Source organism: Fusarium coffeatum (assembly GCF_003316985.1).
Source record: "Fusarium coffeatum strain FIESC_28 chromosome Unknown BRIP53273_contig_173, whole genome shotgun sequence".
In the NCBI taxonomy this organism is placed as follows: Eukaryota; Fungi; Ascomycota; class Sordariomycetes; order Hypocreales; family Nectriaceae; genus Fusarium; species Fusarium coffeatum.
Genome location: NW_022157966.1, coordinates 59,763 through 75,699, shown reverse-complemented (window position 1 = coordinate 75,699; position 15,937 = coordinate 59,763). Strand labels below are relative to the sequence as shown.

General features: G+C 47.3%; 5 protein-coding genes across 5 annotated transcripts; 2 read left to right on the top strand and 3 right to left on the bottom strand.

Annotated features, from left to right (window-relative positions):
- Positions 1–296: 296 nt before the first annotated feature.
- Positions 297–3,897, bottom strand: FIESC28_07699 (uncharacterized protein; the record flags this gene model as incomplete). Its single annotated transcript, XM_031161839.1, has 3 exons — positions 297–321; positions 572–1,317; positions 1,375–3,897. The coding sequence occupies 3 exons, from the start codon at positions 3,895–3,897 to the stop codon at positions 297–299; spliced, it is 3,294 nt and encodes a 1,097-aa protein (XP_031014098.1).
- Positions 3,898–5,230: 1,333 nt separating this feature from the next.
- Positions 5,231–9,597, top strand: FIESC28_07698 (uncharacterized protein; the record flags this gene model as incomplete). The annotated part of the gene is made up of 8 exons (XM_031161838.1): positions 5,231–5,348; positions 5,408–5,716; positions 5,765–6,165; positions 6,217–6,515; positions 6,568–6,966; positions 7,419–7,449; positions 7,504–8,452; positions 8,624–9,597. The coding sequence occupies 8 exons, from the start codon at positions 5,231–5,233 to the stop codon at positions 9,595–9,597; spliced, it is 3,480 nt and encodes a 1,159-aa protein (XP_031014097.1).
- Positions 9,598–9,784: 187 nt separating this feature from the next.
- FIESC28_07697 (uncharacterized protein) lies at positions 9,785–10,759 on the bottom strand (the record flags this gene model as incomplete). The annotated part of the gene is made up of 1 exon (XM_031161837.1): positions 9,785–10,759. One exon carries the CDS (start codon positions 10,757–10,759, stop codon positions 9,785–9,787), a length of 975 nt encoding a protein of 324 aa, XP_031014096.1.
- Positions 10,760–11,409: 650 nt separating this feature from the next.
- On the bottom strand, positions 11,410–13,319 carry FIESC28_07696 (uncharacterized protein; the record flags this gene model as incomplete). Its single annotated transcript, XM_031161836.1, has 5 exons — positions 11,410–11,653; positions 11,707–12,443; positions 12,493–13,010; positions 13,064–13,146; positions 13,288–13,319. 5 exons carry the CDS (start codon positions 13,317–13,319, stop codon positions 11,410–11,412), a joined length of 1,614 nt encoding a protein of 537 aa, XP_031014095.1.
- Positions 13,320–13,969: 650 nt separating this feature from the next.
- On the top strand, positions 13,970–15,124 carry FIESC28_07695 (uncharacterized protein; the record flags this gene model as incomplete). The annotated part of the gene is made up of 5 exons (XM_031161835.1): positions 13,970–14,029; positions 14,079–14,561; positions 14,609–14,798; positions 14,851–15,021; positions 15,075–15,124. 5 exons carry the CDS (start codon positions 13,970–13,972, stop codon positions 15,122–15,124), a joined length of 954 nt encoding a protein of 317 aa, XP_031014094.1.
- Positions 15,125–15,937: the final 813 nt, after the last annotated feature.

Here is a 15,937-nt window from a genome sequence, read left to right as displayed (position 1 = left end):
GTGGTCTGGTGAAAATGCCGACTCATAACAAGTAGGATATGAGCCAGGAATGTGAAATCTGCACAACGTATTGTCGACCGCTGTGATGATGATCTCAATACATCCAGAGTCTTGGGCTAGTTCAAGCTGTCCATTTGGTCCTGGTTTGAGGTAGTCAATTGACCTTGACGCCTTTCCATGAACAAGAGTGGCTTCGTTTAATGTTTGCCCAACGCCCAGCATCTGGAGCGAACCTTGGCCCAGGAGGGCGAGAGTGGTTGTACTGACATAGCATAAATGTTCATAGACATCGTGAGTTACTGATACCCTTCCGATTCGGGCCTGTTTCGTCGGGTCATAGAGTATGACAGCATTATATGTGGATATAGCGAATGACCGGCCATCAGGTGCCCATGCAATGCCACGAGAGGAAGCGAGATTTTCACCATCAAACATACCCCGCAAATTCGTGAACATCTCCCCATCCCATAACAGCAAGCATAGGCTTTGTGAAATGAGGAGACATTTGCCATTAGGACTTAATGCTGCGTTCCAGCCGGAGTTTTGAAGAGAAAAGGGCTTTCTTACTAACACCTGACCTGTCTGGGGATTCTGAACAACAAATTCAGCCTGGCATTCTGTTGAAACGATTGAGAAAACACATGGCTCTTCGAATTTGGTGAGGCCAAAGTCAATCCACTTAATCTTTCCTTTCCCGTGTCGTGGGTCTATAGTGTACTTGACAGATCCATTCCACGGATCGCAGACACGCACTGATCCACCACGCTCAGCTAAAGCGAGATACACCCTGTTTTGAGAGAGGAACACGACGCCAGTGTCACTTTCAAAAGTCTGTATAAAATCTCCACTGTGTGTGTTCCAGATGGTCACATGGTGGTCTCCTTGACCGTCGCAAATCACTGTCGCCAGACGCTTCCCTTCCACGTCGAAGCCTAAAATCGATATGATCTCCTGAGGACAGTTGATTTTCCGAACAATCTCTCCAGTAAAGCTGTCTAGAACAATGATGATGCCGTCGCTTTGTGCCATTGCGAGTCTTCGACCGTCAGGCGAGGCTTTGAGACCGCAGTAAGGATCCGCTATGTTTTGGACCTTGAATAGACATACATCCCATTGCTGAAAAGAAGACGGGAAAATGCTGATGTTGGAGGAAATTTCGGATATGAAGTTTTGCCTCACTTGACTTTGCTCAGGACTAAATATCAATCCCGAGTCATAAAGTTGAAGTGGGGCTGTATCGCAGATCGCCCTGTGATTCAGAGCGAATCGAAGAGCGTCCTCGGCCAAGTCTTTCCATTCTGGTGACTTCGTTTCTGGCTGTATTAACAGGTTAGAAGGAATACGATGAAACTGGACGTATTGCACAGTACATACCAAGTCGGACCCTAGTTGTCCAATTGCTCTTATTGCCGTTGAAACGCAACGTAGTAACGACATAGCTTCCAACCAGTATAGGTATCTAGTTTTGAGAAATGTTTCAACTAGTAAACAGGTAGACGGACTTCGAATTGCATGCGCAGGCGATTTAGAAAGGTGCTCGACCCAGTAGATGCATCCGTACCTGATGGAATCCAAGACAGTCGATGAAGGCTTTGAAATCTCATGGATATAGAGAGTATCATCAGGTGCATTGTAAATGTTTCTGTGGAGGTTCTCTTGAATGCTTTGCAAGGTACTTTGGAAGATCGAATAGTGCTGTGCTGATATGCTCGAAGGGAATATGTCAGACGAAGATATCAGGTAGTCCCTCACTGATTGATGGACCGTGTAGACAATATTGTTTCGAAGCGTAAGGAATGAACCACAGCAGGTGACGATACTCGATAATGTTTGTAGATCCGATTGGAAGCACGTAAGCCTATCGTCAGAACTAGCTAGTTCTGCTAGGCTAAGAGGCTCAAACGCAGCAGTAACAACTGAGAGGATAGCCTTACAAGTTTCTTCGTCTCTCGAATGAAGTATTTGGTTGATCATCCGCTGATAAAGCTTGTCAAGCCCAGGAGGAAAAGATTGCAAGACCTTCGAGGTGTGATGTGGCAAAACACTATATTTTGCCAACTCTTCGCAGACCACGGAAACCCATAAGAACGTGTCGTCCGCGTTCTCAAGGAGATGTTGTAGAACCGCGTCACGTGTCGACTCAGTGTACCTCTTCCTCTTGGCTAAATCCTCGACTCTGCGAATTATGAACCTTTGCACAGCTTCGGCGATTGAGGAGTGATTGAGCTCTAAATGTACTCGATTAGTCATGACCCCGTCCAGCTGAGCTTCTATTTCAGGCCAGTTACGACTGGAAACAATCCATTTTGCCTTCGAGGTAGAATAGAATCGGGTTACAAGTTCAATAAGCCTCTCTCGATCTTCCAAACACTCATCAAGGGCGTCGACAACAAAAATGCAGTCACTGGTAGTTTCATCATCGAGAATCAAGGCCATGATGTTTGATAAAGCTTGCCAAGCGTTGTGATCTTTGAAAACGTCCTTCCCAGAGTCGTCGTATTCCTTGCGGATATAAGCGATGAGGTTTGGTCGTCTTCGTGCGAGGAACCAGATGAGGCCACGAAGTACGGCCGAGGCACTTCGTAGTCGAGGCTCGGAAGCTTGACAGAAAAAGTAAAAGACAGTGTCAGGTGCAGGAGAGCTTTCCAGTTCGTTGATGATGCCACACAAGAGCATGGTCTTGCCCTTTCCTGGGTCGCCCTTGACCCACAGTAAACGACTCTCATTGTCCTTTGCCCACTGTTGGTAGTCTTCATTTTCCATGACCCACCAGTAGGATTCAACGAGAAGACCGCCTTTCGCCTTGATAATCATCTCTTTGTCATCTTCTGGGTTCGTGATACGTAAGTCTCTCAGGCATTCCTTGTCCTTCTCGTCGAGATAAATTTGAAGTTCCTGCTGGTGTTCTAAGACCACTTTGCAAACAGCCAACTCTTCCAGAAACTCCCTTGCATAAGCAGCTGCAGTTGCTGCAGCATACTTCTGCCATTCCTTTGCCTTGTGGGAGTCTGAGTAATCACAAATGCCACGAACTGGGAGGCATGGGCAAATGTCCATCATTCCTGCAGCCTCCATCTCAAAGCAAATGATATCCAGCTCTTCCGCAAGCTTATCTCGAATTGAGCTGTCCTTGATAACTTGGTTACCCGAAGCAATTGCCCCATAATGTATAACGGGGTCATTGGAGATCCGATGTGTACGTTGTACGAGCTTCGACTCATCGCAGCGTGTACAGTCTGGGGTGGAGGATTCATGCTGGTATGTGGCTACAAACAAACGATCTGTTGAAACAGGCCGCTCGAAACCGTTGAGTGCCTCGGACCTTTCTCTTAGGATGGACGGGACTCGGCTGGATGTTGAGGAATGTTTCGATCGCAGGCTGGAAATAACAGTGCTGACGGAGCTGGGAACCGGCCGTGGAATGGATGTCCGATTTAACAGCCCGTCACTCATAGCCTTGCCCATATCGTGCTGTATAACCGCTGATCCGACAACGATATCCCCCAAACGTAGGTCGGCTTTACTTGGTGCACCACCTCCGATCCCCACCATCAACCCCAGCTGGATATTTCTGAAGGTCCGCCTCATATTCGTGAAGACGATAGCAGCGTTATTCGTTCCATAGTGGCCATCTGGTAGACATGCAATGGTGACACTGTGCTTTCCGACAGTCCCAAGTGCGTAGCAATTGCTATCATTGACATCTTGCGGCAAAGCCTCGTGGACATCATCTAGCATCGCTCGAGCAGCGCTCATCTCTAACGGTAACGCACATATCCATGCGACGGTATAGCAGTCGTGCGATAAGGTGTTCCGGGAGTCATGGTGGAATTTCTTCTGGGGACGAGAGGAGCTTGCTGCAGCCTGGTCTTCGCTGTAGTATCGCTTTCCGCTCATAGCGAGCGGCTTGCTCTGTCAGATCGACAAGGTCGTCTCTGGCTGTTGTCGACGTAGTAGTTATAACAGTTGACTGACTGGCAATAGCGGTTGTTGACTGGTTCATAAACCGGGCGGTTCCAAGTCGAGCATGCGGAGATGAAAGCTTGAGGAGGGAGCCAAAACAAATCAGGCTGAGTTTTGACCTTCCAGGGGTCGCCTCGCTGCGCCCCGCTCTTTCCCCGTCGGTCATTGAATGTTTGAGAGAAGAGATAACAAAGTAAACTGTGAACATTAACCTTTCGCAAATTGACCTGCTGTGCCCCGCGCCTCTATTTATCTATAAGTAATACTGTTTTGGCGATATCAGTGTTTGTGTTTGGTGTGGTCAACAACTAAAACTTGAAAGTTTGTTGTTTTATCAAGAGACGTGTTTCCAATTAACCTATTGTGTTATGTTTGTATAGGTTCCACCATAGGGTAGCTCGGAGGACGACAATTTGAAGACATCATGTAATACTCTACTACTGAACGATAACTCACCTTTACAATAGAGAAAGGTGCGAGTAGATCTAGAAAGGTTTCATCGAACAGGTTTCTTCATGCCAATAGCGAAGTGAATCAGGAGTCGGCCTCTATGACAAATGATTTTGATGGTTTGTTTGTCACTGGAAACATGCACATTAACCAAGTATAGGATCCAAATTCTCCCAAATTAATAATCTTTGTTGAGGGTACATTTGAAGAAAGTGACGTTGACATAGTGGACTGGCATGTCAAAATCACGAAAACCTCCTTGAGACAGCTGATCTTTCTCTTTATAGCCGCTGCCTCTACACTAATCATGACATCTCGCTAAGACAACTCGCTTGTGTTACCTCATCTGTCCAAGCACTTGACATCCCCAGTCTGGACCCTTGATAATGAGACGAATCACACTATCTAAGTCCGGGAACTGATCGCTTGACCGAAAACCCCGTATCTAACGAGAATGGTAAGTCAGCTTGAACCGGCGATCGCTCCGCAGTTGGCCGATGATCCAAACGCAACGTTCCTTCTCCAGGTTGGTCATGGCTGTCATTGGAAGAGACGGAGATACGAGGGTCGCACGACCAAATCAAAAGCGGGTCCAAACCTCTGAATGCTACCCTGCATGGAGGGACTATGCCGACTAGCCGATAAGCTATCGCTGAGTGGTTCGCATGGTACGATAAGCTTAAGAGCCACGGATGTCTTTATATCCTGCCTTACCCCAGATGATACAGAGAAGCTTGTTTAGAGTTTACAGTTGTCTTGAAATTTGTAATTGTATCTCCTGGAAAACAAAGTCTATTCGGCAAAACTTCTTGCCCAAATGGATAGCACAAAGCACGATGGGGGCCATGGTGTTGCAGTCAGCCCAAGACGGAGCATGGACATCCCGGCACCAAAAGCGGAGATGAATGCCGATGAGCTTCGTCTGGCGCAAATGGGTTCGTTCATCGGTTCTCTCATTTTTCAATAAACGGCCTTACTGATTTCTTACGAAAAGGTCATACACAAGAGCTGAACCGACATTTCAGTACTCTAAGTCTCATCGGCCTAGCCTCCACTACAACCATTTCGTGGACGGGTCTGGGTCTCGGCCTAATCACCGAAATTGGAGCCGGAGGCCCTGGAGCAGTCATCTATGGCTTTATCCTCGTGACTATTCTGCAATGCTTCCTCGGGGCGTCACTGGCGGAGTTTGTGTCTTCTTATCCTACCGAAGGCGGCATGTACCATTGGATTGCTGCTGTCGCGCCAAGAAGGACGACTGGTATTTTGAGTTTTCTCACTGGCTGGTTCAGTGTTCTTGGTTGTAAGTCAAATCGTGAGCGGGCAGAGAAACAGTATTGACAGCCTTTAGGGATCTTTACTACTGCATCAACAAACATCATCTATGCACAAATCCTCATGGCTTTAATCGCTCTGTACATGCCCGACCTCGAGATCAAAGCCTGGCAGACTTTCATCGTTTACGAAGGCTTGAACCTGCTCACCGCTGGCGTTGTCATGTTTGGAAACAAAATCATCCCCGCCTTGAACAGGTTCTCGCTCTTCTACTTGCAGATTGGCTGGCTCGTGGTGTTGATTACCGTGGTTGCATGCGCCCCCACACATCGCGATCCTGAGTTCGTTTTCAGGACCTGGATCAACACGACTGGTTGGGAGAACAACGCTATTTGCTTCATCACAGGATTGGTTAACCCTCTGTACTCTCTTGGTGGTCTCGATGGAGTGACCCATATTACAGAAGAAATGCCCAACGTACGTCCATCCACTGTCGGACCATATTAAATGAAGCTAACCAATACTCAGCCATCGAGAAATGCTCCTCTTGCCATTGCCATCACACTGATCATTGCGTTCTGCACTGGTATCACTTATTTAATCAGTCTGATGTTTTCGATACAGGACTTTGACCAGCTTACCTCGGGCAACACTGGTATGCCTCTTGCTGAGCTTTTCCGACAGGTCACACAAAAGACTGGCGGCGCATTTGGTCTTCTGTTTATTCTCTTCATTGCCCTTGGTCCTTGCGTTATCAGCTCGCAGCTAAGCACTGGCCGAGTGTTCTGGGCATTTTCCCGAGATGGAGCTATGCCCTTCTCCAAGGTGTAAGTGAACCCACAATCCATGTTGTTAGTCTCAAAACTAACCGTCATTCAGTTGGTCCAAGGTCCACTTCAGTCTGAAGATGCCTTTCAATGCCCAGCTGGCAGTAACAGCCATCATTGCTGCCTTGGGTTGCTTGTATCTCGGTTCATCGACAGCATTCAACTCCCTTCTTGGAACGGCCGTTACGATCAACAATATCTCATACATGTTCCCAATTCTCACCAACCTGATTACTGGCAGGAAGAACATGCACAAGGGTGTTTTCCACATGGGTCCGACCATTGGCCCCATAGTCAATGTTGTGACCGTGTGCTGGCTCACTTTTGCGATTATCTTTTTCTCCTTCCCGTACGTTATGCCAGTTGAGGCTGCAAACATGAACTACACATGCGTCGTCGTGGGTGGCTTGGCAATTCTGATTGGTGGGTGGTGGTTCAAAGCAGGCAAGGAGTATACAGCAAGGATGATTAAAGCAAGAGAGTCATGAGACTTGTGTTAGGACCATAGTAATCCTTTAACATAGTAGTGAGTCCTGGGCGCCGGCTACATGACCCTAAGTGTAATTGATATTGTATATTGCATGGTAGCCGGCGCCTATTGGAACCGAATTAGGATAGAACAAGCAATAACTGTATTGGGCCTTTTTGCCATGTTGCACTAAGTTTAGCACGCCAATGGAGTTTCAAAAAGGCTTGTCTCTCCCGATCCTTTGCGGCACAGTCGTTTCAAGCTACGTCATGTGCCCCTTGGCAAGGCTGATTTGGGAGATCTTACGCCAAGCTTCTCTAAACCGGAAATTAACACTTCGGTCAAATACCCCGCCTCCGCTACTAAAGTTACACAACACCGTCTCTACTAGCTTCTCATTACTCGATCGACTAGTGTAAAATGATGTCTGATAGCGATGCCATTGAGTTACAATCCAAACGACTGGTAAGTTTAGTTTCGGCTTTTTTATATAGTTCATTATGCTGACATGAACATCAGCCTCCCAGCACGGAAAAAGGCTCAGTTTGGGAACCACTCGTTGAATCGGAATCGGGTCACGATATCTCGAGGCGAAGCTCAGTTCGTCCTCTTGAACCTTCTTACGTCGAAACGCCTGAGAACAAGAGCCTTTCGATAAAGAAAGCCTGCAGACGCTTCCTCTTACTTATTCCGCGCATACCCCCTCTTATTCGCCACTTAGCCTTGGTACATTTCCCACCTGTTGCAATCACCTTGGCCGTTCTCTCTTTATACATCGCCAATCTTCGCTGGAGTAATCCCACAAATAACGCCTTGAACGCCCTTCAGTTTGCAGCCAAGATTCACGAGGCCCTAATCATAGTATCCATTGGTGACATTCTACTGGGACGAATTAACCACCACCTCTTAAACAAGGGGGATTCTCTGCCGCTTGGATACCTTCCATCACCATTACTTCTCAATTCGCCGTTTCTGTACCTCATAAGCCCCGAGCTATGGGCTCCAATACTATCTTCAAGAGGCCAACATAGGACACGGAAGGCCACAGGTGTCATGATCCTTCTGTCCGCCCTCTTGTGTATCGCTGCGAGCCCTCTATCCGCCATCACTATGATACCTCGTCAAGGCTGGCGACCCGCCCAATATCTCACAGCGAGTGAACTGAAGACCACATACACTCCCGGTACTCTTTATAACACTGACTTAGACGCCGGAGACGTTCCAGTCCACAACTATACCCGATATTCTGCATGGTTTACCACACCCAGCCAGAAGTCGATTTTGGAAACCACTATCACCAACGAACGTTCTGAAGATCCTACTCCTTTTACGAATGTGACATATTCAAACTATCAAGCGACGGGTCGGCCTATGTCATACAAAACCCTGGGTATCACGGCGGTTGCGACGTGTCCACTAAGCACTGTAGCTCGGTATCTTGGAGACAGGAAATACCGACGCGGGTGGGGTGAGTTGTTCAAAGCAGAGAACAAGGTATATGGGTCTTCTGTACTCAATAAATGGAAACAACCACTTGTTGTTACAGATTGCCGGTCAGCAACGGCGAGGGACGGTGTCGCGAAGTTCTATTTTGGCCATCCATTATTCAATAGAACTGCGGAAACACCAACAACTATAGAGATACCTATCGCGCAACACCCCTGGCTACTCAAACTCAACGAAACAAAGAACATGAGCAACTCAGGAGGCCCTCTGGGACATAGTTTCATCAACATCAGAGATGCAAATCAACTACCGGTCAGCACCGATATCATGTTTGCATCAATTATGAATGAAACTACGGATGAATATTACGGGTACACCATCCCGCAACGGCCTACAGTCGTCAGTTTCACCTTATGTCTCATATCCGCACGATGGACGGAGGCGGATGTCTGGGCTGAGGACGATAGGTCCCGAGATGCTCTGAGTCATTTCAGCTTCGCCAATGGTCAAGAGGTCAATGAAGTCAGAAATTCCTTTGGCACTCGGAGTTTTATAAGCATGAACGAAGGTTGGATGGCTGGAATAGGTTCTGTGCCAACTATATCCGCAAACAGATCATCTTATGACGAGGCACTAGATTTCTGCATCACAAGAAGACGAAACACGATAGGACTGATCCCAAAAGGACGGTCCGGATATGAGCCGCTAAGCCCAGACCACGCTTGCATTGAAACCTTCCTTGCGATGCATGTCGCAGATGCACTAGCGGAGCTTGGTGGATTTCAAGAGGCCATATCCAATAAGCCTTGGAACAGGTCTTTTAGTCTTGACGGCAATTCAGTTGTCTACACATCATATGAGAACGTGTACTCGTACCAGTTCGGCAGCAGCATCGGTATACCTATAGCGTTTTCAGTTCTTCTCTTTCATGTTCTTGTGGTCTTGATCTATATTCCACTGCTGTTCTTCTCGGAGCATCTCCGGAACAGACCAGGGTGGAGTAACCTGGGCGACTTGCTGGTACTTACATTGTCCTCCGACGTCGACGTGGACCTGACAAAAGGTAAAGCCTCTGAAAAGTGGACAAGGCCTGTGGTCGTCAGGGACCTAGGTCATACGGGGAGAAAGGATATTGTTGTAAGGGATAACGGTGATGACATGGACTGAGGAAGCATACTTCGCTACTGCGGCAAGTTTTCAAATATATCATTCACGCAATTATTCAATGGTTTCGTTTTTTATCAAATCGTCTCAAGGTTGCTTTACTTGATCCCACAGTATACTGACTTTTTGTATTTGTGCTACACAATGTAAGAACATAAACTTCAAACCTTGTACTTTCCTACTAATAGTTCTACTTCTCCTCAATCTTTCCAATCTCAGCATGCTGCCCAATAGCCTTCTTCGCCTTCTCCCAAGAATCATCGCCAGGATACAACTGACTCATCAAAAACGCCCAACTAACCCTCTGGACAGTCGCAAGTCTCTCAGCACTCTCATCCTGACACTCCAGCGCATCCCATCCACTGACGCCTCCAAAACCATGCTTACCGCCCTTGATCGCATACGAAGCCTTCGGACCAGGTGCCTCGTTGTACGGATCAGCGTGCCAGTCTGCACCGCGAGTCGTCAAGTGGGGGCTGACATCGCTGTCACCCCATGCTACGAGGCAAGGTGTCTTCATGTTTGAGAAGTCGATGTTGTAGAAAGGCATCATCTTAGCGCCTGCTTCGGACATGTCGGTGGTTCCGTTGCCAATAGCGCCCATGATAAAACCGGCCTTGATGCGAGGAGAGTAGAGGTCCATTTTCTCGTTGTCGCGAGGATCGGTGTTTACGGCGCCCATGAGGATGTTTGCTGTCAGGGAGCCAAGAGAATGAGCTGCGACAGCGATCTTGTCCTTGTCGAGACGACCTTTGATGAAAGGGACAGTCTCTTCGATGTTGTCGAGGTTGTCGAGAATGCGATGCATATCTTTGACGCGCTGATCCATGAACAGTTCGCGGACGTTCTCGGCGTCGAGCTGGTAACCCATCTGACGAGAGCTGAGATGGGTAGGTTGGATGACTACGAAGCCATGGCCGGCCCACCAGTCGACAATGGGACCGTACCCCTTGAGGGAAGAGAGGTAGTTACTGGGACCGTGGCCGTGAGATAGAAGAATGATGGGAAGGTTTGAGCCTGTTGCTGGGGCGGTAATCTTAATGTCAAGAGGAACTCTGCGGCCTTCGGCTTGGAGAGTCATGGGCGAGTAGGACATGATGGGTGAGGAAGAGTTGACGGGGATGTCAGCCGCGCCTCCAAGGAAGGGAGTGTTTGGGAATTCCATTGTAAAGTTTTGGTTGAGGGTGAGTTGAAGTTGTATAGTCTGGATTGGTTCTCAAAGAGATAGTAAATGATGTAATTGAAATTGTGGTGATGATTGTGATGATGTTGGTGCTTCTTTTCTTTCGTCAAACGGGATACTGCCTCAACTTATATGCCAACTCATCTTGACGAATTCCCTAAACCAGCTCAATCGGATATTATGCATAGTGTAAGCAACGGAGCTCAATGAAGCAGTTGCAAATTCCTTCTAGATGTCTATAGATCAAGCTCACCAATCAGAACTTGCCTGGCTTACATCGATGCGGACGTTGATTGGCCAGTTTACGTGCCCACCCCACGGCCTTTCGCGGACAATTTTACTTTTCCGCTGCGAGGGACTTAACACGGACTCTCAGACGGGATTAACCAACGATTCCTCAGCTTAATTATAATCACGTTTCGGATATAGCTAAAGACCGTACATGACTTCATTATATCGGACTTTATCTTGAGTTATTGTATGATGGACTCAATTTGGCCAGAGAGGAACATAGACGATAGAACAGCCCATACTCTTCATTCGGATTTAGCCCCACTCACAGTCTGCAAGTAAGCCAAAGCGGATCATTTGTTTGTTACCCACGATCTAGACTCTGTATCCATTGCAACTGCTTACTGAACCCCCGCTTTCTGAGCTGCAGCAACCATCAATCTGCTCATCTCCTCCACAAGTTCCTGTATGAATGCCAGATGCGAAACTTCCGCGACGGTCAATTTTCGAATGGGAATCTGTTTGATTACTCTTGTGAAATCTTGAAGAAGAGACAAATTGATTGGAAGGTAGCCTGTCTGGGTGTTAAGAAGGGCGATTGAGAAGACGGTGAAGATTGCCGTCATGGGATAGAATATGATGATCCTTCAATGGACGTTAGACTACATGGAATTGCAAACACAGAAGGGGGAACTTACCAGAAACATTCGTGCGCCACAGCCGGTAATGCTTTTTCTAGATATGTCAAGATTGACTTGGACGCATCAACCAACAACTGGAAATTAGCCTCATGGCCGTCTCCAACCAGACTAGACATTGGGCCAAGTATTCTGCATCGTGCCTTGTGAATCAATATGACACAATGATGATAAGATAAACGAAGCATGATAGCTTGTGTATTCGTATTGGCATCAAGAGGCGTCTTGTCAAGAAACGAAAGTGTTGGTCTGTGATCCGGTGCAAGCGTAAGACGCCAAACCTCCAACTCCTCATCCAGATACCGAATTCTTCTTAATATTTCAGCTTCCGGTTGGCTTGCCGCGCTCATAGAGTAGAGGTCTTCATAAATCCGCGATTTGATGATTGATAGTCGAAGATCCCAAGGGTACAACGGGACGGTGGTCGGTTCATAAATAGACGCGTGTCCAATACTAAGAATATTGGAATTCTGCATTTCAGCGTAGTTCGGAGGGAGGGTCAAGTCGCAATGTGCATCGTTTATCGAAGGTGGTTGTCCGATTCTGTGACAGAGGTCTTTGTCAATGCAATAGCATACCCAGAACAGATCACGCATATGATGTGCTGGATTATCCTTGTTATATGGTTCGTTGTGTGGAGGTGGCATAAAAGCGCCGTGTTGGAAGATCATCCGGCCAGCCATGGATATAAGGAATGACGCTGAGTCGAGGTCGCCAATGAAATATTTATATATGATCTACTGATGTCAATGTCAATATGACTGAGAAAATGCAAATGAAGCTTACCAGCATCGTTAGAGCCTCAAGACCATCCAAGGTGGCCTCTCTTAGAATCCCCGACAAAGACTCCTCGACGTCCGCCACATACTTCTCGATGGGCTGTGCGCCGTCCGCTATAGGATCTTGCCCGTGGACATCCCCAGTGACAAGCATAGCTAATACACAGGCTCTAGCACTGCTAGTGCCGGACTGACCATTCGAGCAAGCGAGGGGGAGTGTCTTGTTAAGTAAGCGTTGGTGGCTGAGAACTGGGAAGACCAAGTATTCCGCCGACGAGCAGAATCTGGTCGCAAATCTCTCAACAGCATGGTAAGGTGGAAGATGTATTCTGTTTGGTGGCGAAGACTGTGTCCTCGGTAATGGGTCTTGCTGGAATCTCTCTGTTATGCTGTTCGTTAGGGTTGATTCGGCGACGGTCTGTGCCATCCATTTTTGGCCTTGTTCGCTGAAGAATGGGAGACCGTTGAGAAGCTGAAGACCTTGTAGATATGATTGGTGAAAATGTAGATCAGGATCCTGCGTGGCTGTAGCTCACTCAGTCTAAATCGGGTTGTCACAATGATAAGTTTCAACTTACGAGAGGAATGGGAACTGCCCCATACAAGTTCTCCCAGGCCCGACAGCAAGGGATCCGTATTTTGTGGTGACGTACCCGCAGACCTAGAGATTCTGTCAGCTGTTGTCCGAGACTGAGAGTGCACCGGTCAAAGACGTTGAGTAGTGAGGACGAAGTTGATTCGTCGAAGGTATCAGCTTACCTGGGAGTTGAATCTCTTGCCCTGATGGCTTTCTCATAGCTACAGGTCAACCCATGGTGCTTGCAATAATCGCATTTCGGCACGACTCTATCACATTGAATCTAACTCTTGATAAGCCTAATGCTCGCTTAAAATCGACGTTATTTACCTTCTTCTTGCGACAAGAGTCACATGACTTTGGCTTTCGCCCTCTAGAGGTCGGCATTGCTGTAGTGTCGAGATCTCGTTTATCGGGGTAATTGCAGAAATGAGCCCCTAGTCCGGCATTTGAGACTGAATTTTCCGCTGACTAATCCAGAGCTGGAACTTTGTATGACGTAGAAGAACGGCAGTTGAAGCTACCCTGTAACCATCAGCCGCGGTGGATTTCTTCGGGTTTTCTACAACGATTTAGGTCTGAACAATGGGATTCATGACGATCATGGGATTGCAAATGTTTCTCATCCATATCTCGGTCTCCGGTACAATGACAAGAGCGTGGTGGACCCAAAAGTGGCCATCGACCCGCTGAATCAGCGGTAAATATCGTGGTAGACCCATCGTCTGCGAATTTTCGGGAATGACTTCACGATCTCGGCTGGGCCCCACTCGTTATGGAATCGTGTTCTATGCGTGAAATGCGATGTTATATAAAGATGTGAAAGCCTCCAGATATGTTGATTTTCTACCACCACTCATCGCATCAAAGAACTTCAATCTTGTAAATCTCATCATCCGATTCCGCAATGGCTCAAAAGACTGCAGAGAAGAAGCGAGTCGTCATCGTCGGCGCGACCGGCCTACAAGTAAATTCTTCCCCCAACACATGCCAAATTTGGGAACTAATCATATCAGGGCGGTTCCGTTGCTCGAACTCTCGCCGAGTCCCCAGATCGCTACCTCATCCGCGGTCTAACCCGCAACCCTTCCTCGGCCAAAGCTCAGGCCCTCACTTCCCTCAACATTGAAGTCCAACAAGCCGACGTCGACGATACTGCAAGTCTCAAAGCCGCCTTCCAGGATGCGCACATCATTTTCGCCATGACCGACTTTTGGCAACACATGTCCGCCACACGCGAAGAAGCGCAGGGTAAATCCATCGTGGATATCGCTTCTGAGCTGCCCCACCTTGAGACTTTCATTTGGGCGGGTCTTCCTGATGCAAACACTATTTCCGGGGGCGTATACCCGCATGTTTATCATTGGCAGAGCAAGGCGGCTGTTACCAAGTATATTCGGGAGGAAAAGCCTGAGTTGTGGAAGAAGACGGCTGCGGTCCTTTTCCCCAACTATCTTGAGAACTGCGTTACGCAACCTGGGACATATTTGCCAATTAAGGTATGTCAACTGAGTCCACAGAGTAGGCAATTACTAATAGTTTGCAGCAAGCGGATGGAACCTATCTGAGATCTTTCGTTTTGCCCGAGTCTACTCCCCTTCCCAACGTCGCTATTTCCGACACCGGAAAACTGATTCAGTACATTCTCGACCACCCCGAGAAATGTCTCCAGAAGGAAATTGCTTTTTACTCCGAAGCCATTTCGGAGGGAGAGAAAATTCGGGACATGGCATCTGGTAAATACCCCACTTAAGATCGACAAGACAAGGACTGACCAACGCGTCGCAGCATATGGCATTGACATCCGCTACAACGAGTTGACTCCGGAACAATTCCAGAGTAACCTTCGAAAGCACATGAGCGATATTACAGCGTTGGATTTTGCCGAACAACTTCTTATCTTCCGAGACTTTGGAATGATCTACGAGCGACCCGAGTTTGTCCAGGCTAATCAGGCAAGTACAATAATTAATGCTGTGAGAGGGAATACTGCTAACATGACTTTTCTTTAGTTGCCTGGACTCAAATTGATGACTTGGAAGGAATTCATGCAGGTGAATGACTTGCACTCTTACATGACCAGTGCTTAGATCTACTATCATTCGCAAGCAATGACTTTAAAGACTAGATCTTGGGGATATTCAAAAATCGATATAGTAGATTAAATATATACTGATAATTATGTCTTCCTAATTTCTAGCAGACTAAGCTCTATAGTACGATTTACAATAACTGGGAGTTTTCCGGGCACTAAGTAGAGTAACTAGGAAGAAGGATATTAGGGATATTCCCTGGTATATCCGAGGGCCGCATTGTTAATTTAAGCTTTGCGTCAACTATTTTAGGTTTCTAGGACAGCCACGTGATAGGCGGCATTTTCAGGGGAGACAATGTCACTCGGTATTTGCACAGCCTCCTTGTAATTTCAGGGAGATGCGGGACTTTCCCTCTTCATTTTATCTGTTTTCCCTTTTTTCCCCCGAGAGGATTTCTTGGCTTCCTATTATGCGTCGCCGGTCCTTTTTTCTGATACTGCGGGTAACTTCGTATCTTCCATCAGGCGGTCGTCGTTCTCTCGTCTGACGCCGACGCTGTTCTCCATTAGGAATGATCTTCAAGCTACCACCGAACGTCGCGAACCCTATCACATTCACCTTCTTCCTTCGATCATAATTATCCTTGACATTATTCTTAGTGTCATTTTCGTCTTCCACCCTTTTTATACCCTTCACTTTGATTTTTAAGTTGCAAGACGGTGACAAACAGTTTTAACTTATCTGGACAAGCGCCAATAAATACGTCTGACTCTCTGCCGCCGAGTTGAAGAGCGATGCGATCACTTTATGCATAAGAGCCTAAAAAGCAATCACATGGT